We start from the raw sequence: 24,029 nt of genomic DNA on the forward strand, positions 1-24,029 counted from the left end.
GAATCTTTTATGGGATGGCAGAGGAGGGCCGCCTCTTGGGATTTCTCTCCAGCAGCTCTGGGGTGGCGGTGAACTTGTAGGTATCAGGATGTGGCCTACAGCACCAGGGCCACATCTTGTCCCCAGTGCCACTTCTTCAGGGGATTCCCCACCCCTACCTCCCTAGAGACTTCACACTGTGTGAGGTGGTGGGGAGGGAACAGACACGACTCGGGTTCCTGCCTGGAGACTTGGGGTTGGGGGCGGTCACTGGGCTGAGAGGGTCTCTTAAGGCTGGGGAAGCCCCCCCTACTAGCCCTCCCCTTCAAGGTACATTCTCTGGTTTGGGGCCAAATTCCAGACCCCGAGGATCCCCTCCACCCCCCACTGGGAGGGGGCTTTGGTGACTGGTGGCAGCAAAATGTAGGTGGACACTCAGATGACAGACAGCCAGACAGACAGAATTCAGGCTGGGAGCTGTGGGAGGCAGCATGGAGCAGAGAGGGGCAGCCTGAGGTCACTCGCCCAGTTCTCTCTTTTTAGTTTCTGTTTTAGATTAGTTTTGTTAAAAAAAAAAAAAAAAAAAAAAGAATGGGATAGAGGCAGGGAGAGGACTCTACGGTCAAGACTCCTTCCTCACCACAGACAAGAGGAAAGGACTGCCCAGGAGTGGGGGGCTGCCTTGGAGGGGGGAGTGAGTCCCCAGGGTGGGGCAGCTGGGGGCCCCCTTGCTCTCCTAGCCCTCCCCATCTAGCCTTTGGTACAGCGGCCTGCGGGGCTCAGCAGGTAAAGTCCTCAAAAGTGCCTCGGGCCGGATGGTGAGGTAGGATGTTGGCAGCATACGTCATCCCGGCAGGATGGCCCCGGAGGCTCTCACACGGGTTCTGGGGGAACGGCACAGGACAGGCACTGGTTATCGTAAGGGCCGCAGGTGCCGCTGGGGCATGGGGGAGGCAAAGGAGAAAAGGTGGCAAGGGGGTGGTCCTGGGGTGGTCGGGGAAGGGATGGGGCAGGAGGGCGCCCCTCTCTCGCTCCCTCACGTGTCTTTTGACGTCATCCAGGCTGAGGGCCACGCCCTTGTCCGCGCTGCTCCGTTTGGCCTCCTTCTGGCACTTCCCACGTCTGCACAGCTTGTGTTTTATCACCTGGGAGGGAAGAGGGGAGGTGGGCGGATGGGCGGGCTTGAACCCCGCCCCTCCCGTGGCCCCGTGCAGGCGCCCCGCCCCCACTTACCTCGTAGGCGTAGTCGAAGAGCTCCAGCACAGTGAGGATGCTGGCCCCGATGAACAGACCCATCTGGCCTCCAATGTCACCTGCAGGGGGGCCCACAGGGAGATCAGTGGGGTCAGGACACAGCGGGAGCGGCAGAGCTCACTGGGACAGGGGAAGGCCCCTGGGGCTGGCAGGGGAGGAGGCCCTGTAGGACGGAGGTGAGCAGCCTGCTTCGGGTGGTAGCGTGTCACACCACGCCCATGGCACGGGAAGGGGACAGGTGCCATCAGCAGCTCACCCAGGAGTCCTGCAATCTCATAGGCCTTCTTCTGCTCAATGGTCTCATAGTTGAGGACTTCAAAGAAAATGTCCAGCACCAGGATGTTCTCCCTGCAAAGGGGTTGGGAGAGGACCTCAGATCAAGTCACATCTCTGTCCCTTACTAGCTGGGTGACCTTCGCAAGTTATCCTCTCTGAATCTCAGTCTCCAATATCTATAAAACAAGATGCTGATGTGGATACCTGCCTTTTAGAGTGAGGATTAAATGCGATGGTGTAATTGAAAAGACGCTCCACGCACCAGCAATTGTGAGGTGATCCGTTACAGCAATGAGGATGAAGAGAGGAGGAAAGAGAAAGGGCTGCTTCTCCTGCTTGTTCTGGCTTGATCTTCCCTCCACGCCCACCTCAGACTCTTTGGTTGCCTTCCCCATGTTATCTCAGTTTCCTCCTGTCTGCCAACCCCCATCAGAGCCCGCCCGCCCATTACCCTTCACAGTCAGAGCCCTTACCCTATGTACTGCTCAGACTTGTTGAACTTCTTGGCCAGGTACTTGGCTGATGCTTTGCTGGGGATCTTGACCATGGACAGCTCCTTGCCATAGCGAGTCAAGTTGCAGGGCATTTCACACACACAGTACTCCTGGTCCTTCTCCACCAGGAAGTCTGTGCCAGCCAGGTGAGAGGTGCCAGTTGAGTGATGCCCTTCTGCCAGCACCTTCCCGACACGCACATCCTGGCCCTGCCCAAAGGAGGCCCGAGCCCCCTTCTCTTTTTCTGACTTGTCCTTCACTTCGGCCCTGTGCCCACCTGCGCTGATCCTCACCCAGCCTCTCCATGGATATTTCTTAATCCTATATCTCATTCTCTCAGGGCCCTCCAGGGTCAACCAGCTGAGGTGCTGATGAGAGCAGGTGAAGGCCACCCCTCCCAGATGACCCCTGTTCATTTTCCACAGGGGCCTCTAGAGATGCTATTCCCAGCCTTGCTAAAGTCAGACACAGGAGAGTTCAGGTGAAGCCTGATCCAGGAGTGATTTGAAGCTTCTGGGAGCTTGCTCTGAAACCCCTATGCATATGGCTGGCAGCTCCTCCTTCCCTCCCGCAGACTTCCCTGGGACAGGGGCGCTCACCCAGGGCAGGATCTGCACACTCCTTGTACTGCTCTGGAGTGCAGTATGGGGCATCCCCTAGAGAGGAGAAAAGACAGTGGTACAGGATGGAGATTAAAGGGGTCTTGTGACGCTGGTGGTACCAGAGGCCTAAAAGCTGGAAGCTGGGAGAGGGTGGGAGGGTAGGAATAGTCAGCCCCCAGTCTGTCCTGGAAGTGACCTACCCCAAAGTCCATACCCCCTGGACCCTTCTGACCCATCCCCATGGGTCCAGGCAGGAATTGAGGTCAGAGAGGCAAGAGCCATATGGGTATGGACTGGGGCTGGAACTGGGGTGGAGAGAAGCCAGCTGGTCTGGCTTGCATGTTGACAGGAGGTTAACATGCATGGGGTGCTGGTGAGGGGCAGTGCAGGCTGAGGGGCCCAGTACCGTGTTTGGAACTCTGGGGCCTGACCTGGCATGTGCACCATGCGGCAGTTACAGTTCTCCACCAGGTAGCGGGTCTCACAGTCGATGCGGCAGGCGGTAATGCTGTAGGAGTCGAAGAAATCCAAGTCCATGGTAACAGCTTTGCAGGTGCCCCAGGGCGGGGGCAGGTAGATGAGCTGCTGGGAGAGCCGGGGAGCTGGGGGGTGTGGGGACTTCTCCCCAAGTCACCTTGATGGACTTGTCTGACACGATGCAGAACTCAGGAGTCCTGCCCCCTCTCCCTGTGCAGCCTCTGAGGGTCTCCGAGTTTACGGAGCATCCCATTCATTAGATCATTCATGCTCTGACTAGTCAGATGGCTACCCAGGCCCCAGCTTCCCCGTCCCTCCCATTTTTGGTTGCCCACCACTCCACCTCCATCATGAGCCTCCAACCACCCACCCTGGGACCGGCCTCCTGTGGCCCTCTCACCCGCTGCTCTTGACAGGCCACAAAGGTCTGGAACCCTGGGGCTACACCAAAGCCCAGCTGGTCGATGAAGGGAGGTTCATCCTGACTGTGGATCTGCACTTTGATGCCCGCTTCGAAGGACGTCTCATCTAGGGGAATGAGAGGGGTGTGTGTTGGGAGGGCTTCTTACTCCCTAACCTCCTTCAGAGCTGGGGGAATCCTACCTCTCCTGAGATAACCACAACATACACTGAGACTGGGGGAGGGTAGTTAGTCCAAGGGCCCCTGGCCCATCCCCAGCCTCCTTCTGGGTTCACCAGTCCCATGCTACCCTGATGACCCCTGAATCCTACATACTTCTTTTCTTACCTGGCTTCAGTTACGCATCTCGCTGTTTCAAATTATTTCTCACTGTCTCAGAGGCTCTCCATCTCTCCCCCTCCTTTTCTCCCTTCTCCCCCACGTCTCTCTGTCCCAAGGCCCCTGAGACCAGACAGACGGCAGGCAGCCCAAGAAGAGACGGAGTTATTTATAGAGTGAGTGGTGGCCACGGATGGAAAGGGATGGCTGGTTACCTTGGAGAGTAACTGAGCCAGGAAGGGGGAGCCAGCGGAATGTGAGTGTGGCAGTCAGGTAGAGTGGAGGTGGAGATGGCGAGATGCTGGGAGGAAGCAAGGAGAGCCCACGCCCTGCCTCAGGCCCACAGTAGAGCCCAGGAGCCCCCCCAACGGAGGCTGAGGCCCAGAGCCACAGGGAGGGGGGCCCCCTGAGAGAGGCAACATACCAGTCTCCCCCCACACGGGCAGGTACTCGTCCTGCTGAATGTCCAGCATGATCTCCAGCCCATTGCCCGTCCCACCCTTCATGGTCTTCAGCCTGGGACGCCCATCTCGGCCAGAGTTGAATGTGTAGCACTTTCCATACCGTGTGAAGACCTGGTGGGAGAAGAGCGGAGAGCCTGAAGGTCCTGCCAGTACCCTCTGCCCACCAGGGACTGTCTCCAGACCCTCCAACTGGTGGAGTTTCCACCCTTCAGGAATGACCCCTCCTGAGCAGCCCACTCTCCATTTGTCCTCCTTCTCACCCATTCTGTCCTCCTTTTCCCTGCTGTGTGCCCTGGAAGGCTGATCCCTGTGGGGTGCACTGCCTGTGCTCCTTTGCCACCTGGATGGGCTTCGGGTTGGGTTTGACCAATGGGAGGTATCAGTAAGGGATCAGAGGACAGAAGGAGGGAGAGACCAGGGAATTTATCTGCAAGTGTTCTCAGGTGGCTTGGACCCTTCGTGACCACAGATTCTGCCAAGGGGGCTCCCTGCATAGCACTGCTGCCCCTTGGTGTTCCTTTAGCTTGAATATGACAATCTCCCACTATTTCTAGGTGCCTCAGGCCCCCTCATTGGTTTCCTTAACTCTGCCCACAACTCTATAAACAGTCCCTCTGTTAGTCTTTTCGACTAAACTGTCCAAGTGTTAACCTTTTTCCCGCTGGGACCCTAACATACACACCTCCATCATCTGGAGCCCCTCACTGCCTGGTCCCTCCTTGGGACCCTCTCCTCAGGCCCAGGGCCTTCTAAGACTTCTCTTCTCTTCTCCTGGATTTCACCCCGGGCATCTGAAATCCTGCTCTCCCCAAGACCAAGCGATGCTTTATAGTTTCCTCTGCCATTAGCCCCTTATGTCCATCACTGTTCCCTTATCACCAGAACCTGAACATCCAGGACCTGGCATGTTCGTCAAAGCTGGCGCAGAACTATGAGGGCTGCAGAAGGGATCTCAGCTCTGGGGGGGGGGGGGGCAGTCCCCTGACTCCATGCCACAGAGCAGCCCTTATTGCAGCCCTGAGTACATAGCCATAGAGAGAAAAGTGAACCTATTCTTTATGGCCCTTTCCCCACAGTTTCCCAGAATGCCTCCAGGTTCCCACAAATGGGGTGAGTGTGCTTCAACTACTGAGAGATGGTGACAGAGTCCCCCAAGCAAGTCATGAGGTGAATACAGACACAGCCCAAAGAAAGAGGCGGGGTGTCAGGCTAGACTGGAACAGGGAGGCAGTAGGGGTTACTAGTCAGTGGAGTCTTTGCCCCCTTCCCCCTTCCGAGAACAACCTCCTCCTTCCCCCTCTGGGAAAGAAAACCAGTGCTATCCCCCATTTTGTGGGTGAAGTCCAGAGAGGAGGTAGAGAGAGAACTCCTAATCCCCCAGCTCCACTACCAGTCTTTGTGGCTTTCAGCCACAGGGTCCAGGCTGGACACGCATCCCTGCCTAACCCCCCCCCCCCCCATAGCCTGGGGATGTGAGTGACTCCTGGTGGCTGAGGCCAGCTGGGAGCTGCAACCTTGAGCTGGCTGAGGGCTGTGCTGCTGGCCGGTGGGCTGTGCTGCCACCTGGTGGTGCTGCCTGAGAAGTGCCTGCTCTAGCCTTAGATCCCGAGAAAGCCAGGTTGACCCCTTCCTTGGTCCATGTTCCTCGACCTCCTGGCCTGTCCGAGGCCCAGTGGCCAAAACCTCCAGGTTCCTGTCAGTCTGTAGTCAGTCCAAGATGCACTGATATGATGACACCCACCTGCCCCTGCACTAGGGAAAAGGTGGGGGACTGAGAGATGGGTGTATGGGAAGGGAAGGCCTAGCATCTGGCACTTGTAGGGGACAGAAGGGGACCTGTTGGGCCAGGCGGAACTGGAAGCTGAACTGGGGAAAGGATGGGGTGCCGCTTGGCCCCTCAGCAGGGAAGGCCTTAGACTCTCCTAGTGAGGGCTTCCCCTGGGAAGAGGGTCCCTGGCCACTTAGAGCTGGAGGGGGAGTAGGGAGGATTTAGAGGAGGCCTGTTATTCTCCCTCACCACACACACACACACACACACACACACACACACACTGTAGGAGGAGCACAGGAAGACCACATGAGGATGCTGCTGACAGGCATGCTGGGGTGGAGGGGGGATATCCCCAGCCCTCTGCCTCCCTTCCGCACCCTTCTCTTGCACCTCCAGAGACCAGGGGGCACCTGCCCCAGCTCCAGTCCAGGGGTGATAGTCAACATTGTTAAGGCCAAGCATAGGCACCCACCACCAGATCAAAGGCTGACCTCAGTGATAGATTAAGGTGCTGACCCTGCTGGATTGCAGAGAGGTCTGGGAAAGGGCTGGACATGCTGGAGGATATTCAGGGAGACACCAGGGGCCTCAGGGCAGCAACTAATTACCAACTATGTGTTTCAAGAGTCTAACAGGGACTGACACAGCCCTGGAAATAGAGCCCAGCTGCAGACCCCGGGGCTCCCAGGCAAGCTCTGGCCAGGCCTCTCTCACAGAGGGTGGGCGGTCCAGGTGAGGTGGCGGGGAGGCAGGATGGTTACCAGCCCCAGGAGGTGACGGTCAGGGTGAGCCATGGCAGACACTGTTGGGCACCCACTCACCACTGAGAAGTTGTGAGGGCCACAGGGCCCCCCGCAGTAGGAGCAATAGAGCAGCATGTCCTCCAGCCGGTGGCAGGAGCGATTGTAGAAGCGGTGCAGGTTAAAGGGCTCCCCAGAGAAGGCCTCGGGCCCTGGTGGGGCGAGGGGCACCCCGGGGTCATCGCTTTCATCCAGCCCCAGCATGGGGGCCAGGTAGAGCAAGTCGGGGTAGCTGAGCTGGGACAGCCGCACGGCATTGGTGTTGCAGAGGGTGACCGCCGGGAAGGCCAGCTCCGTCGTGGCCACTTCATCTAGCAGAGTCACATGTGGATAGCTGAGGTAATAGGCAACTCGATCCCCGACCTGGCACAAGAAGGCACCCAGTGCCAGGATAAAGGCCGTTGCCCACAGGGCCTGCCGTGGCCCTGGACCCCCTTCCACAAAGATGTGGCTGGCTCCATGAAGGGTGCAGCTGTTGGCAAAGGCCATCAAGTCCATCGGTAAGTCTCCCTCTCTGGCCCCCTTCCTCTCTGCCTCCTTTTCCTTCTCTTCTCCCTCCTCTTCTGATTCTGAGTTGTCCCGCTGTTGCCGCTGGTGGGGACCCCAAACATCTCCCAAGGGCCCTGGGGTCTCCTCTCCAGAGGAGAATGACACAGAGCAGAAGATCTGGATGGGCATCTTCTCCAGGGGCTTCCTGGCACCAGGAGGTGGGCAGGAGAACAGGGGAGGAGATGTGATCCTAGGCAGGGTCCGGCAGTCCGCTTGCCAGGTCTCTGCTGCCTGGCTGGCCGTCCTCCCTTGCCAGGGCCTCTGTGGCAGTGTGGCTGAGGTGGGGAGGGGCTTAGAGAGGAGAGGAGGACCAGCCTGCCCTGTCGGGGAGGCGGCTGTCTGAGCCGATGAATAATTGATGGCTGTGGGAAAGGGAGGCCAATGGAGAGGAGCGGGGCCCGAGCCCCTTTCCCCCTCACCAACTCCAGCAGGACAGACAGGGTCGAGGACAGAGTGGAAACGCTGGAAAAGCCCGGGGGCTCCAGGGGAGGTGGGACCTAGCAGAGTCCTCTGCTCTCACTGCTGTGACGTGGGCCAGCAAGGTCTCTGCCCATCCCCCCAGACACACACACTCAGGCTCCCTCTCACCCTCCAGTCCACCTGCCCCTCGCCTTCCCACCCCAATTCTGAGCCCTCTGCCCTCATTCCCACCTGGTCCAGTCATTCTTCTGAGTTACCTGAGCCCCACACTCTCTCGGCACCTCTAATTAACCTCTCATTCTTCTCTAATTCCCCCTGACTTGGAATCTCCCCAATTATTTTATGGAGCCCCCCAGTTCTCCCCATACACCCTTACACTGCAGTTCCCCTCTAATTATTCCTCTGGTCCTCAGTTCCCTTCTGATCACTGGGCTGACCACAATTTACTTTCAGTTACTTCCTGAACCCCTGGTTGTCCCGAACCCCTACTCTCTCCCTTGACCTCTGGTTTCCCTCCAGCCATCCCTGACGGCATTGATCCTCCCCTCCCTCCCCTGACCGCCCCCCCCACTCTACTTCAGTCAGCACCCCACCACCACCACGCTGAGCTGCACTCCCTTCTGTGGCTTGGGGGGCAGCCCAGGTTCCATTAGCAGAGGTCTCTCACTGACCACAGACTCACTTACGGCCAGTTCCTGGCACCGGGGGGAGGGACCCTGTCTCTTGCAGCTGAAAAGCTTCCTGGCAGATCACCGCTCCCCCTCCCAGCTTGCCCATCCCCTAACAGTTCAGGAGAGCAGGTGGAGGAATTCTTTTCTGGTGGGTGGAAGAAACTGAGCTCAGAACTGGAACAGGGTCCTGGGTCAGGTGGAAAGTGCTGGGAATAACCTGGGGAACCCCAAACCCTCAGCCTCGCAGATACCCCCAGCCCCTCAGTCTCTGAGGCCCCTCTTGCTCCCAGTTGATCAGTCCCTGCCCCCAGGCCCCTGGCCCCTCTGTGTGCTCTGATTACTCAGGGCCACTGGTTGAGGAACTTGAGCCACCAGCCAAGTCTCCAGGGCCTAGAAGGTGACCTGAGGGGAGGAGAGGAGGGGAGGGAAGGAGGGGAAACTATTAACCCTTCCTCCACAGAGCCAGAGGACCAGTGGGGGTCGGACAAGTCTACTTGGGCCTTTCCATTCCTTAACCATCCCACAGCCCCAGGCTCCTGCCCTCCTTTCCCTCCCCCCTCTCTGCTCCCACATGTCTTCCCTCCTCCGTTTGCACGCAGAGAGCCTGGAGTGTGTTGGGGATGGCAGGCAGGGTGCCAGGTTCTAGCAGAACTGGCTGATGTGGGACCACCTCTGGCCTCAGCTTTGCTGCCAGGGACATAGAGGCCCCGAAAGAAGAGCAGCCTTTGAGATCTGGTCCCTCTCCATCCTTATGCCATTGCCCTCAGACTGGTCTCCCACCCTTTTACCTAAACAACCGCCTCCCAGCTGGTCTCCCTAACTCCCTGCCTCCCTGCAGTTTCTCCCCACCTTTAGTCCATGCTATGTAATTCCGACCACCCTTCCGCATAAAGACCTTCTCTCACTCCCCAGTGCCTCTTGGTAAAATTCAATCCCCGCCACCCCGGACCTACACGGCCTTGGCAAGTCACCCTCCAGCCTCACCTCTCCACCCCTCCACCCCTCCACCCTACCTAGTCCAGGGTCCAGCATCCAGCCACTATGTCCTTCTCCCATTCCACAGACACACGAGGCTCATCCACAGTTCCATGCCTTCCCTGGACTCCACCTGGAGAATTTCTACTCATTTTTCAAGACCCCACTCACAGGTTGCCTCCTCCGAGAAGCCTTCCCTGACTCCACAGGGCATAGTTAGTGCCCACTCAGGGAACAGACTGAAGGGTCCAGTTCTGCTCAAGTCCCTTCAAGCATGAGTAGTGATCAGTAGCTCCTTAAGGACAGGGACTGTGAGAATGAAAGAGCAGGACCCGGGGCTTCCCTGGTGGCGCAGTGGTTAAGAATCTGCCTGCCAATGCAGGGGACACAGGTTCAAGCCCTGGTCAGGGAAGATCCCACATGCTGCGGAGCAACTAAGCCCGTGAACCACAACTACTGAAGCCTGTGCACCTAGAGCCCGTGCTCTGCAACAAGAGAAGCCACTGCAATGTGAAGCCCGCGCACCTCAACGAAGAGTAGCCCCTGCTCACCGCAACTAGAGAAAGCGCAGCAAAAAAAAAAAAAAAAAAAAGAGCAGGACCCTGGGGCCACGTGGAGAAACAGGAACCAGAGATAAATCACTGCAGAGATGAGGAGAGACCTCCCACCTTCAGCTGTTGTCCTCAGGCTTCTCCTGTATGAATTCGTGGGTTCTTCTTTTGTTTCCTGTCCCATGTGCATTTTCTTCCTGCCTGCGGGACCTCAGCTTTTGGAGGGCTTTGTGCATCCCCAGGATGCGTTTCAGAGGTGAGTTCCATACTTGGGTTGGAGGTGGGCCAGCCTAGGTTGAGGCTTGGGCTGAGAAAGCTGCAGCATGCATCCCCATACCCACTAGAGGGCATCGTTCCCCTCTTGCAGCCTTTCTGGAAGAGGAAGTAGATTGGACTTCCAGAGGGAAGAAACTAAGGCTGGGAAGCTCCGGGTGCTTCAGCAGAGAGTAGGGTGTGCACACACGGAGCAACTTCAGAGGACAGCAAATCTGGTGTGGCTGGACACTTCTTCCCCACACGGACACAAAGACCTACACTGCACACCTACACAGCACTACACACAGACACACAGCCCTCCTGTGGGCAATGAAGACACACATACACACACACACCAACTGCACTTCCTCCCTCCTCCATCCTCTAACATTCTCTCCTCCTCATCTCGATCTAGTAGACAAATCCACATTTTTCACAGTAGTGGGGAGGTGAGGAAAGGATCAAGCAGCACACACAGACCCCAGAGCATACACAGAGGAGAAGTACCCAAGCAGACACGCCCGCAGAACAACACAATTTTGAACCCTCTATCCAAAGATGCGACCCCTACCCAGTACGTCTCTTAAGCTGTGTGTGGCCACCCAGTGCTTTCTGACTTTCTCCACATCTCTTTCTGAACTCCGGTCACCCCTCACATCTGTGGAATGTCTCCTGCTTTTCAACTGATGCCTCAGGGGATTCGTATACAACCCAGCAAAATAAGCAGGTTTGAGTAATTTCACCCCATTTGACAAATGAGGAAACTGAGGCACAATGACCTGTTCAAGTCTCGTGGAGAGCAAGTAGTAGGCTTGAGACTGGAAGTAGGTCATCCCTCTCTAAATCCATCCCTTCCTTCTTCTCCATTCTTTCATTTACCCATCAAATATTTCCTGAGTATCCATGTGCTGAGGACACGTGGAGAACAGATAAGGGACTGGGTCCTTGTGGAGCTTATTATCTAATGGGGGAGAGTGTTTTAAAATCACAAAAATAAATATTTAATTGCAAACTATGATAAGTACTATGAAAAAAATAATATGGTTCCATGGAGGTGAATGACAGGGCTATCTGAACCAGACTGGAAACTGAGGAAGGTTTCTCTGAGAAAGTGATGTTTGAATTGCAATCTAAAGAATAAGGAGCAGTGATTAGGTAAAGGTCTGTGTGTGTATGTGTTGGGGGGCGGGCGGTATTCCAGAGAACAGAGTCAGTGCAAAGGCTCCGAGAGGAGAGATCTGAGAAGAGGAGGATATAGCCGGAGAGCAGGCCCTTAGGGCCTTGAAGGCTGGGTAAAGATTCTGGTCCCATTCCCCATGGAAGGATTTCAAGTGATCAGAGCAGTGTTTTGAAGAGACCACTCTGGAGGAGCCCAAGGGATTCTAGAAGTCCTGTTAGGAAGCCACTGCAGCAGTCTAGGTGAGACATGGAGCAGTGGGGTGGCCTGGAACAGGGGGATGGAGTGGAGATGTTTGGGAGTCAACACTGGCAGACCTGGTAAGGGCGGCGAGGGAGATGGAGTGTCAGGAATGGCTTCTAGTTTGCATAAGTAGGTGAATGGCTCACTAGATCAGGAACACAAGTACAGGACTAGTTTGGGAGCTAAGATGATGAATTCGGTTTGGCACATGCTGGTTTCTTAGAGACTTGGGGAGATCCAAGTGGAGATGTTAAGTGGGAAATTGGCCACTGAACTGATGCTAAGAGGAGAGAGCCGGGCTGAGACAGACATTTGGCAGTTGTCGGTGTGTAGATGGTAATTGAAATCACGAGTGAAGATGAGACTGCTCAGGAATAGAATATAAAGTTTTTTTAGAAAAGATAGAAAGAAAAATGGCCTGATATGGCAGTATCCACCCAAGCTAAACGAAATCCTAACCTATGACTTAACCACAGCTCCTAGTTATATACCCAAGAGAAATGAGTGCATATGGCAACCCAAAGACATGAACAGGGATGTTCACAGTAGATTTATTTATAATAGCCCCAAACTAGTAACAACCCAAATGTCTAGCAAGAGTAGAATGGGGCTTCCCTGGTGGCGCAGTGGTTGAGAGTCCGTGTGCCGATGCAGGGGACACAGGTTCGTGCCCCGGTCACGGAAGATCCCACATGCTGCGGAGCGGCTGGGCCCGTGAGCCATGGCCGCTGAGCCTGCGCATCCGGAGCCTGTGCTCCACAACGGGAGAGGCCACAAGAGTGAGAGGCCCGCGTACCGCAAAAAAAAAAAAAAAAAAAAAAAAAAAAAGAGTAGAATGGATAAACAAATTGTGCTCTACTTACATAAGGCAATACTACACAGCATTGAAAAAGCATTAACTACTGCTATATAAAACAAGCCTGAATCTTACAGACATAGTCATGAGCAAAAAAAGACAGACACAGACATGTATACACTGCATGGAGGATACATATAGTCTAGGAAGTTCAGGAACCGGTGAAACTTATCTCTACTGACAGAAGCCTGAATGTGATTAATTCTTGTGGGGTAGTGTTGACTAGGAAAGGGCCTGAAGGAACTTTCCAGGACACTAGAAATGTTTTACAATTTTATACCAGTATAAATACATACTGATGTAATATGTAAAATATTACATTGTAAGATACACCAATGTAAAAATATACTAATGAAAAATTCATCAAGCTGTTCCATTAAATCATAGCCACACAATTTAAGAGAAGAGGAAAGCTTGGGATTGAGACTTGAGCAGTGCCAACATTTAATGGCCAAGTGGAAGAGCATGAACTGGTACAGAGGCAGGAGTGGCTAGACAAAGGAGGAAAATCAGGAGAGTACCGTTGTTAGGAAAGAGAATAGTGCAAAACAGAGGTGGTGGTCAACCATTTTGAATGATTTTGAGACATCAAGGATAAAAAATGGTTGTGGGTTTTGGAAATATGGAGGTCACTAGCGGCCTTAGCGAGAACCATTTTGGTGGAGTGCTGGGGCCGGGGGAGGAAGGCAGCCCGAGTGGATTAGAGAGTGAGATGGAGATGAGAAAAAAATGGAGACAGTGGAATCTATACATCAATTTTAAGAATTTTGTCTGTGAAAAGAAACAGGTACTGTGGGAACTGGAGGGGGCTGTGGAGTTGAGAGACGTTTGTTTATTGGGTTTTATCTTAACCTAAAGCCTGGTACATAGTAAGTAAATAAATATTAGCTGTCATTATAGCTATACATTTAAAAAAATTTTTATTTATCTTTGGCTGCGTTGGGTCTTCATTGCTGTGCGCGGGCTTTCTCTAGTTGCGGCGAGCGGGGGCTACTCTTCATTGTGGTGCACGGGCTTCTCATTGCGGTGGCTTCTCTTGTTGCGGAGCACGGGCTCTAGGCGCGTGGGCTTCAGTATTTGTGGTGCTCAGTAGTTGTGGCTCGCAGGCTCTAGAGCACAGGCTCAGTAGTTGTGGTGCGCGGGCTTAGTTGCTCCATGGCATGTGGGATCTTCCTGAAGCAGGGCTCGAACCTGTGTCCCCTGCATTGGCAGGCGGGTTCTTTTTTTTAGAAGCCCGGTCTTTTCTTCTCAATGTCATGGTAAATCCCTTAAAGTGGACTTGGGCTGATTCTTATCTATGAACTTCACAGGACCTGGGAATTTACCCAGTAAGATTTCAATAGCTGTGTCTCCTCTGCGTGCAGGGAACAAAATCAGGCATTTCCACATGGCCAAGTGCCTCCGCGCAGTTGGTCCAGGCCGGCAGGGCAGATGGGTTCTTAACTGCTGCGCCACCAGGGAAGTCCCCCTATAGCTATACATTTTAAGATGGGAGAATCTTAAGCATGTTTCAGTGTCAATCAGAAGGTTCCACTGGAGAGGGAGAGACCTACTACAAAGGAGGGAGAGGCAGAATCTTTAAGGTAAAATTCCCATAAAGATAGAAGGAGATCAGATGGTAAGAATAGGTTGAGATTTCAGCCTAGAGAAGATGGATGTTCCCCTCTGGGGGCAGGTACCCAGAGGAGCGGGGAGATCTTGTCTGAGACTTCTATCTTCTCTGTAAAGTGGGAGGTGAGGTCATCTGCTGAGGGTGAGAGGAGGGCTAGGAAGGGTGGTGGTTTGAGAGGCGTAGAAAAATTTACAGTCATCAGTGGGGAGAGCAAGTTGACGGGAAAACACAGTGGGATTGCCAGGGCAGCACTGGCATGTTGATCATAAACACAATGTGATTCCAAAGCCGTGTGGCTTCCTCTGGTAGAGTGTGGCTGAGGAAGCCAGTGGTGGGTCCATCTAAGGTGGGGACTTGGCTAAATGGTGCACTGAAGAGGCAGAGAAGTTACAAGATGGTGTACTCAAACTGAGGCTGGGGTTCTTCTCTTTTGCATCCTTTTTTTTCCCCTTCCTGCCTCATCATACCACCTCTTTACAGAGCATGGGCAGCTGGGGAGCCGGGCACCCTCCTCCACCACACATCCCTGCTCCTACAGTCACGCACGAAGAACCCGGGCTTAGAAGATCTGAGGTCAAGGCACCCACTCTGTCATTTACTGGTTGTGTGGCCTCAGGCAAGTCATGTAACACCTCTGAGCCTCAGTTTCCTCATCTTTCAAATGAAGGTATTAATATCTTCCTGCCTCCCAGAATTATGAGGATCACAGGAGCTAAAGTAAAGGGAATTTGTAAACTGCAAAGCCTGAGAGAAAGAGAAGATTAATTTGGCGGGTATGTGCTCTGCATGGGGCCAGAGGTTCGTGGGCACATGAGCTCTCTCCTGCAGACACATGAAGAGAGCTGTGTGTGCCCCTGTGCACACCCATCCCTGTCCACGTCACACCCTAGTCCACGTCCGCATTCTCCCACTCTCAGACATGCACGGGGAGGGGCACGTGTGCTTGCACACCTGGGGCACACGTGCAGTGTGTGGTGAGGAAGCCTGAGTTGGCTGCTCTCCATGGTCAAGGCCACTGCAGCAGTCTCTCCCCGAGGGACGTTCCCAGCCAGGCACGAAGAGCCGACCCACCAATCAGAGACACTCGATACTCAGCTACACAGCCCAACCTCCCAGGCCTCCAGGACTGTCAACCACATGGAGGGGGTGCAGACGAGAGGAGTGGGAAAGGGTTTTCTTTCCAAGAATTCATAGGAGCTCAGAAAAATCACAACTTGCCCTCCCTCTCCCTCAGGAGTGGCCTTAGAGAGCCTGGAGTGAGAGTCTCTGTCCTTAGAGCTTCTTAAGGGAACTTTCCCTCAAGGTGACTACACAGCCGTTTCATGTTTGTTTTAAAATTTTCCACGAGGAAGATGTCTGATGCATGTGTCCAGGAAACGGTACTGCACACCCATTCTACACATGGGCCAGCGGGGGGGCTTAGCCAGAGTGGCCCAGAGGCTGAAGGAGAGGCTGCCCCTCGGCAAAGAATAATTTAAAAATCCATTTACAACCCCCTTTGCTCACAGGAAATTGAGCCTAGAAGCTGAGAAATGGAGCCAGATGAAACTCTGCCCAAAATAGAACCCAGGAGTCCCAGACGCATCCTCCACCCAAACCAGGCTCCATTCTCTTTCGAGCTGTCTCCTTCCCTGCTTTGCCTCCCAGAATCCCCACGCCAGAGTTTTGACCAGAAGGTTCTCAGCCAGAGGGTACAGACATACAGGGTACAGACATACAGTAAGGGAAGGCTTGTGCCTCGGGAACCTGACCAAAAACCATGACCCTTGCTGGAGAGAACTAGACTGGTCATCAGCTGGGAGAGGCTGGGCTGGGGGAGACACCACACATTCTGTAGAACTGAAGTTTCTCTCTTTCTTTCTTTTAGGCTGCGCCGCAAGGCTTGTGGGATCTTAGTTCCCCATCCAGGGATTGAACCCGGGTCCTCGGCAGTGAGAGCGTGGCGTCCTAACCACTGGACGGCCAGGGAATTCCCAGAACTGGCGTTTCTGAATAGCTGAGCTGGGCTGGGGAGATTAGAAGGACCCCACCTAGATGTGGAGGGTCCTCTCATCCCTGGCACGTGATTCTCTGCTCCGAAGCCCTTTGGCTTCCCTTAGTACCACCCTGCACTCTGAGCCTCCCGGGAGAACTGCACGTGGCTCGAAGCTCCCTGAGGGCAGGGACAGGCTCCGCCTGTTCACCGCCGCCCCCTGGTGCCCAGCGCGAGGCTTGGCACTTCCAAGGGGCTCCGTCGGTGACGGGAAGGAATCAAGCGGAGCTCGACACTCCCACCCCCAGCCCCTCGTGCCTACTATTCCAGTCTCCCTCACCATCCCCCAGGAATTGAAACTGCCTTCCACAAAGTTGAAGCATGCTCCCAATCCAGCTCCACCCACAGCAGAAACGTTCAGACCTCTGTGCAGGAACCCCGTCTGCTTCCTGGATGCACACCAGGTGCAGTGGCGGCCCTACCACGGAGTTCTCCGCAGGCTGTGGCAGGAGAAAGCCCGAGGCTTCGAAGAACTGCTCCTCCCCACCCTCCACTTCCGGCTCCGCCCCCAGAGCCGCTTACTTACAGCAACTCCCTATTACTTTAGCCAACAGCCGGAGGTCAGTTAACTGAGAGTAGCCTCTTAGCTGACAGCAGTCTGGGAGAGGGGCAGAGTCAGAAATGGCAAGGGATTGGGGAGGAGCGGGAGGAGGTGAGAGAGGAAACTGAGTCACCTGAGGGAGGGGTGTGTGTGTGTGTGTGAGAAAGAGACCCCAACGCAGGGTCCCCTGGATTCTGGCAACTGGCTCTACTCCAGTCTCCTCCTTCCAACCTCAGGCACTTCGGAGGGAGGGAGGGAGGGAGAGAAGGGAAGGGTAAGGCTCGAGGAGGTACCCAAGAGCGGCTGGGCAGGGTACCCCTCCTCCCAAGCTAACCTCTCCACTCCAGCCTCTGCTATCCCTCTGCACTCCCTGCATGCTCCCCCGTCCACACCCCACCACAACCCCACAACAAAGACCACCGGGCTTCTGGGTGGGGTAGCCCCCAACCCTCCTTTCTTCTCTGTGTGTAGCAGTGTGGGCAGCCCTTCCCTTCAGCAGCCTCTCCACTCCCTGCCTAGCTGGAGGGAACAGACCCAGGTAGTGAGGTCGGGCCCTCCCCAGGGATTCCAGGTCTGAGCTGCTGTGGGGTGGTGTGATGAGGGGTGTCCGTGAAGCGGCAGAGCCGGCCCTGGGGATAAGGAAGCTCCCATGGCTAGTCCTGGCTCTCCCTGGGACCTGCCATCCCTGGCTCTTCTTGTTTAAGATGACCTCTCCCTCCAACTTCTGGGTCTCAGGATCACCCTTCTTTTATATCAGCATCTCACCTCCTTAGGTGCTCCAGAAGATTCCTGTCTACCTCCAGAACCTTGGGGGGATTTCTTTGCCCACCTCTCCTCTGGGAGATTGCCCCCACTCCAGGGTCCCCTGGACTCTTGTCCTCCTATCCCTCGTCCCCCAATTCCACCCTCTCCCAAGAGAATACTATCCCCACTGCATACCCACCCCCAGGATTTCCATTCTCTTCCCTCCCCTTCCCTCCCTTCCAGGGTTCAGAAATGAATTCCCACTTCTCTCCCCCAGGCAAAGGCTCTGGGACTCAGCTGGAAGAGGGGGGGTGGCATAGGGCAGACTAGGCCACCATCTGCCAGCCCCCTCCCCTTGGTGCTGTTCAGCATTCTAGCCACATCGGAGCTCCCACTGCCAGGGACACATAAGGTGCAGCTGGAGGCTGGCACCAGCTGCGACTGTGCTCACCCCCCCAGCACCCCACCCCTACCCAGGCTTCGGCAGACAGCTGCACCCCCGGGCCCCCTCCATGGAACCCCTCTCCTGCCTTGGCCTGGCTGGCCTCAAAGTGGGGTGGGAGAGTGGAGCCTCAGACCCTGTTGCCCTGGCAACCAAGCACCCCACCGAGAAGGAAAAGAGGAGGGAAGAGGGGGCCTGTGGGTGGGTCTTTGGTAGCTCTTTTGGTAGCTCAGGAGAGAGCTACTGAGGCCTACCCAGTTGGGCTACTAGGGGGACACCCTCCCCATTGCCCTCTGCCTCTTCAGTCCCAAAGGGTTTTCAAACCAGTTTCTCCCAGATTTAGCCCAGGTTCCCCCCACTCTCCCAAGCTGACTCAGCCACAGCTGGCGGATGGACCTGGCCAAACACCTCTTGGACCACATTCATCCCCTGAGGTTCAGCTGGATTCAGAAGCACATCTGGGGGAAATGCGTGTCGCTGCTGACCCCCACCATGGGAGCTGAGGTGTCTAAGGGACCAGAGGATGCCCTTCCTATGCTACCTGCACTGTCCTCCAGGAGCAAGGTTCCTATCGTTGGATGATGCGACCATCATCGCATCACCCACAAAAGAGTCCACATGTGCCTGTGCACGCTCTATTTTGCAAACACTTTGAGCTGGACTCGGACCCCCAGTTGAGAACCTCTGCTCTCAAGGCAGCAGAAGATGCCAAGATGGTCTCCCCTAAGCTCTGACCTGAGAGAGAGATGTTTTCTGTCAGTGCCTCATCTGTCCAGGGGCTAGACACACGCCTCGTGTCCTAGCAGAGACCAGCAAGGATGGAGAGGCAGATGTTAGCTATGGGACCAGGGAGAGGAGGGAGAAGGTGGAGCACCAGGCAAGGGGTATCTGTGCCCCTTAGGACCAGGGAGCTGGAGGAGAGTGCCAGCGTTCTTCTTCTCCACCAGGGAGATGTCAGACATGGACTCACAGTGAGACTCCCATCTGTGTAGGGACATCTCTTATGGGCAGAGTAGAAAGGGGCTGTTGAGGTCAACCTGAGAGGGCAGAAGGAAGGTCTGAGAGGTTTGGGTCCAGCTACATTCAGGGTCAGGCCTTTGACATGGGCTCAGAGACAGCAAAAACCTGGTCCCTGACAACCCAGAACCAAGAAGTGCCAGTGTTGGGCCTGTGGGATCCTAGCCATGTATTTCTCCCCCAGCAAGAGAAAGAACTCACACTGCTCCAGAACTTTGTGAACCAATCATATCTCCATCTGACTGTGGAGGGTTGTCCCCTCAGACAACACGGACCAATCACATTTCAGGGTCTCCATTTCCATGAACTAAACATATCTTAGCATCACCACTTGGAATCTTTCTGGACGTGAGGGACAGATGGAACCTCAACTGTATACTTTCTACGAACTCCACTTTGTTCCTTAGCACCTTCCAGGTCGAGCCAAGCAATTCCCTTCCTCATCCAAACACTACAAACCATTCAATCTAATGCGTTTTCTCTGTCTTTCTTGATGGTTCCTTCTGCTTGTGTGTGGGGTATGTTGCAGAGGAGGAGGGCTCTGGCTTTCACTTCCACCGTCAATTACAGTTCTACTACCCTTGGGAATATAGTTGGTGAGCCTGGGAGCCCTTTGGTCTTGGGCCCTGGGGAATCCAGCACTCTCCTGTTTTGAGGAAGGAAAAGTGGGAAGGAAATGGTTCTTGCATCATGCTAAGCTCCCTATGAGCTTGGCTCAGCAAGGACTGTGGTCATGTAAACTTTGTCCAGCAGTATTGACAGAGGCCCATGACACTGGTCTCAGATAAAGGCTTAAAGAGATTGGGAAGTCGTGTGTAACTTCAGCAGGAGAAAACAAGCATAACTGTGGTTCCAACCTTTCTACACAAACAAATGCAGTTCATGCTCCCATAATGCTAGGGAGGCAGTAAGCAAGTGTGGGAGAAAAGGGGAGGATCTGAGAGTGGAGAACTGGGGGCAGGCATGGACAGAAAAAGGGTCCTAGGGGAGCCGGGGTTTTCAAGAGCAATTGCCAGAACTGGAAGTGGACACGACGACTCCAGGGTCAGCAATATTAACACAAAGAGCACACTGCGTTGGGACTGAATGAGACATGAGTTCTAATGCTGAGTCTGTCACTAACCAGCTCTGTGAGCTCGGGCAACTCATTCTACCTCTGTGTCTCAGCTTGTTAAATAGAGATAATATGACTCTTCATCCAGGGGATTGAAGGACAGTCTAGAAAGCATTTGGAAGAGTTCCAAGCATCACCCTCACATTTGGTATACTTTTGCATACATGGCTCCAGGTCCTCTGGCCCCTTTCCACAGTCCCTGCCTGTTTCTAACTCCCCAGGAACCTGTATGACTTGCCCATGATCACCTGGCACATGAGATGCCAGTCAGTTCCCTTAACCCTCCCTGGGGTGCTGGCTTTGAGGCAGCCCCACCTGTGTGTGGAGAGTATGAGTATCTGTGGGGCACCTCCATTTTAAGAAGCAGTCTCCAATTCAGCCATGACTGTGTACCCCAAGTCATCTCTTCTTCCTCAGACCCTGACTCTGTGGGTTGGCAAGGGGGGAACCCAATCAGACAGTGTGTGTGTGTGTGTGTGTGTGTGTGTGTGTGTGTGTGTGTGTAAAATGGCTGGGGTAGGGGACGGGTGGCACAGAGAGAATTACCTGTCCAGTTTTTTAAGAAAAAACTTCCCTTACTTCCCATGTTTCATGGTGCTTCTCAGACTTTAATTCAAACTACTTGAGGATTTTGTTAAACTGCAGGTTCTGATTCAGTAGGTCTGGGAAGTGGGGTGGCAAAGTCCTACATTTCTTTCATGGTCCCAGATGATGGTCCTCGGACCTCATTTTGAGTAACAAGGCTGCAGCTTACCCATCACCACCCCCAGCTCTGACACCTGTGGCCCAGTCAGGGGACCTGCCAGGCTGTGTGTGTGTGTGTGTGTGTGTGTGTGTGTGTGTGTGTGTGTGTGTGTGTGTGTGTGTGTGTGTGTGTGTGCGAGCACACTATAGGCTCTCTTTCCTGCCATCATGGACACAAGGCTGAAGCCGAGGCCCTCACAAAGAGCAAATTCGTCCCTGAGCTGAACAAAGTACCTCCCCTGCCAGAAGCAAACCCTAGAGACACACAACTTCCTCCCCAGAGGCCCGCCCGCTCCTAGTCTCCTCCTCCTCTGGGGGCTGGCTGACTCATTCCCCACACCAGCCAGGGGGCTCACTCACCACCTTAAAGTCCTCAGCGTTGCAGACCTCCCCCCGGAAGTGGCAGGAGAGCAGCATGTCTCGAATGTCGTGCCCCGCACGGTCGTAGAACTCGCGCATGTTGAAGGGCTTGGGCTTGAAGCTGCGGAAGTTGGCCTTGTCCTGCAGTATCTCCAGCTGCTTTTCATCTGCCATCTGTGTGTCTGGTATCTCATACCTGGAGCAGGGTGGGGTGGGGGTGGGGTGTGAGCAGTGCATGGATCGGCAGGCAGGACCTTCGGTTCCTGCCTCCATCTGGCCTCCGGTGTCCCATGTCCAACCTTGGGGGGAGGGCAGCATCCAGCCCTGGACAGAGGCATGAAAGGAGAGCTGGGCGTGTCTAGAGGATCTGCCCCGTGGGGTCTGAGAAGGCAGAGGATGGCAGTGGCTGCCCAGGGGCTGGGCATCTGAGCACATGGGTAAGCATGGATGGGCAGAGAGATCAGGGCAGGAACTATGGCTTTTATACCATAGTTTCTACCCTTTAAAGATGGTATGCCCGGATCCCACAAGGGAGGAGAATATCGAGACATAGTGGTGGGAGGGTGGGCAAAGATCACTCCAGGGAATGTGGCCATGTCTCACAGCTGTGATCAGAGATTGGGTGCCCCTAATTGAGTGCTTGGCAGTACCCCGATCTCTTTGCTGTGAGTGGCAGGTTTGGGGGTCTGGAGGGCAGGGTGGTATGGGCTGTATGGTGGCTTAGAGAGGAAGTACCCTGACAGGGGGTCTGGCGGCCGGGATGGGTGGGAACCTCCCACCTGTTGTTGAGCAGAGCCAGCAGCTCCCCAGCGTGGTACAGGTCGTTCTTGGAGACTTGGCTAAAGCGGAACTCGTTGAGGTTGCACAGCGTGACAGCAGGGAAGGTGAGCTGGGAGGCAGCCACCTCGTCGAGCTTGGTGACGTGGTGATAGTGGAAGTAGTACTGCACGCGCTCGGTGCACACACACAGCAGCACAGCCAGTGAGCCCAGGAAGCAGAGGGCCCAGAGCGCCCGCTTCAGAGACAGCCGCTCGTAGGAGAAGATGTGGGCCAGGCCGTGCAACGTGGAGCTGCTGGCGAAGGCCTGGATGCTCACCGGCTGGACGCCACCCACCTCCTCCTCTTCAGCCTTCAGTTCCATCCTGGCCGAGGGGATCCTGGGGGAAGGGGGTGGGGGAGTCTGTCATGGTCCTGGGATGAGAGTACACACAGCATCCCTCCAGATGTGTCCATCCCCATCTCCAGAGGTCACTGTCTCTGGTGTGCAAGACCAGAGGTGGCTGGCTGAGGGACACACTCTCAGAAGAGGGTCCCTCCAAATGCAGGGCTTTGGGCGTCAGCGTAGGCCAAGAGAATGCTCTCCCAGGGAAGACTCCCAGGCCAGGGGAGACCCCAGATGCAGTCACCCGAGGGTGAGAGGGAAGTCCCAGTGCTCCCACAGGCAGGCACAGGAGTTTCCTCCAGATGTGGGGTCACTCTGGGACGGGAATGTCCACCCATCCTGGAGACGAAAACTCCCCCAAATGGGCGAACCCGGGGTCAAGAGTTCCCGGTCAAGGGTGTCCCCAGGCCTGGACTTTCGCCCCCATGAGCTAGACCTGGGCCAGAAACCCCAGAGGGGGGTGGGGAGGGGCCCACCTGAATCCTCACCTGCGGGCGTCTCCGGTTCTCTGAACAGCGCAGGCTGTATGTGTGCATGTTTGGGGTGGGGGTGGGGTGGGGGCAGAGGGCAACCCGAGGTGGCTGCACAGAGATGGGGGCGCGGTTTCCTCTGACAGCGAGCTGTCCCCGCCCCGGACGCCCCCCCCCCACCCCGTTCTAGCTTCTCGACGCAGCCAGATCCCCTGTTCGGCCCCCGCCCCCCTCCCCAGCCACTGAGCCGCCCCAGAAGCTGGGGAAAGCTAGAGGGGAGGAAAGTCCCGGCTTCGGGGCGCTGGGGAGTCCCGCAGCCAAAGGAGAGGGGATCGGAGACCCACCTGAGGGGGATTCGGGAACCCGGCAGCCGGTGGCGGGTCCTGGGGCGCGGGGCCGGACGCGGGCTCAGCGGCTAGCCTCGGAGGGGCTCATGGCCCGGAGCGGGAGCCGGCGGCCGCCGCGGCACGCCGCGCAGAGCCCTGCAGGGAGCGGCCCGCCCGGCCCGGCTCGGCTCGGCTCCGTACGCCCGCCGCGCGCGCTCCCTCGCTCGCCTCGGCTTGGTCCGCGGTGGTGCGCGGTGTGCGGTGCTCTCAGCCCCGGGATCTGCAGGGATCCATCGTCCGGCCGGGAGGCGGCGGGAGGGGAGGCAGAGGGGGAGGGGAGAGGGTGCGCGTGCGCGCCTACGAGTGTCTGCGAGGCTGTGTCTGGGTCGGTGTGCGCGCGGGGCCCCCGGACCGGGGAACGGGATCGAGGGCTCCCCCCGCTGCCTCGCCCCCTCCTCCCGGCCGCTCTCGGCGGCGCTGCCTCCCTCGGTCCCGGAGCCGTCCCCCTGCCTGCGAGGCCCAATGGCTTGTGTGTGACTGTGTGTGGGGTGTGTGTGTGTGTGTGTGCGCGCGCGCGCGGGGGGGAAGGTGTCTACCCCCAGCGTCCCCCTCCCTGCGCTGTCTCCTTCGGATCGATGCTCCTGCCTCTTGCTGCTGCTTCCTCTGGTGGCACGCGCGCGCGCACGCGCGCACACACACACACACACACACACACACACACACACAGAGGCAAGCTCCGAGTCACACTTGACTGATTCAAGCACTTGCCCGTGTGGAGACACACACACATATACAGACCAGAGTCACACCACGCCACTCACAGCCACACGCACACCCCACAGACACCCACACACCCCAGAAGCCTGGCCCACAGGGCAGGAGCTCAAGAGCTTACAAGTATTCACCTGCTCT

At 55.9% G+C, this 24,029-nt stretch overlaps 1 protein-coding gene across 6 annotated transcripts; it reads right to left on the reverse strand.

Moving 5' to 3' along the window:
- Positions 1-758: 758 nt before the first annotated feature.
- On the reverse strand, positions 759-22,300 carry ASIC1 (acid sensing ion channel subunit 1). 6 transcript variants are annotated; one of them, XM_060112585.1, is made up of 13 exons: positions 21,939-22,300; positions 21,160-21,355; positions 19,321-19,323; positions 4,550-4,634; positions 4,246-4,401; positions 3,483-3,610; positions 3,037-3,187; positions 2,603-2,659; positions 1,983-2,136; positions 1,490-1,581; positions 1,213-1,292; positions 1,020-1,124; positions 759-863 (listed from the first exon to the last, which is right to left on the reverse strand). In XM_060112585.1, exons 1-13 carry the CDS (start codon positions 22,298-22,300, stop codon positions 759-761), a joined length of 1,674 nt encoding a protein of 557 aa, XP_059968568.1. The 6 variants fall into 6 exon arrangements, with proteins under 6 accessions (XP_059968568.1, XP_059968569.1, XP_059968566.1 ...); XM_060112586.1 differs by lacking the exons at positions 4,550-4,634; positions 19,321-19,323 and having other exon boundaries at positions 4,246-4,396; XM_060112583.1 differs by lacking the exons at positions 4,550-4,634; positions 19,321-19,323 and having other exon boundaries at positions 1,346-1,581; positions 4,246-4,396.
- Positions 22,301-24,029: the final 1,729 nt, after the last annotated feature.

This window comes from Mesoplodon densirostris, chromosome 11 (genome assembly GCF_025265405.1).
Source record: "Mesoplodon densirostris isolate mMesDen1 chromosome 11, mMesDen1 primary haplotype, whole genome shotgun sequence".
Classification (NCBI taxonomy): domain Eukaryota; kingdom Metazoa; phylum Chordata; class Mammalia; order Artiodactyla; family Ziphiidae; genus Mesoplodon; species Mesoplodon densirostris.

Coding starts and splice junctions, on each gene's coding strand:
- ASIC1 (XM_060112583.1), bottom strand. CDS start 22,300: ATGGAACTGAAGGCTGAAGAGGAGGAGGTGGGTGGCGTCCAGCCGGTG. Junction 4,397..21,159: donor ACGCTGAGGACTTTAAGGTG/GTGAGTGAGCCC, acceptor TTCTCCCACCAG/GTCTTCACACGGTATGGAAA. Junction 3,611..4,245: donor GCCCGTGTGGGGGGAGACTG/GTATGTTGCCTC, acceptor TCATTCCCCTAG/ATGAGACGTCCTTCGAAGCG.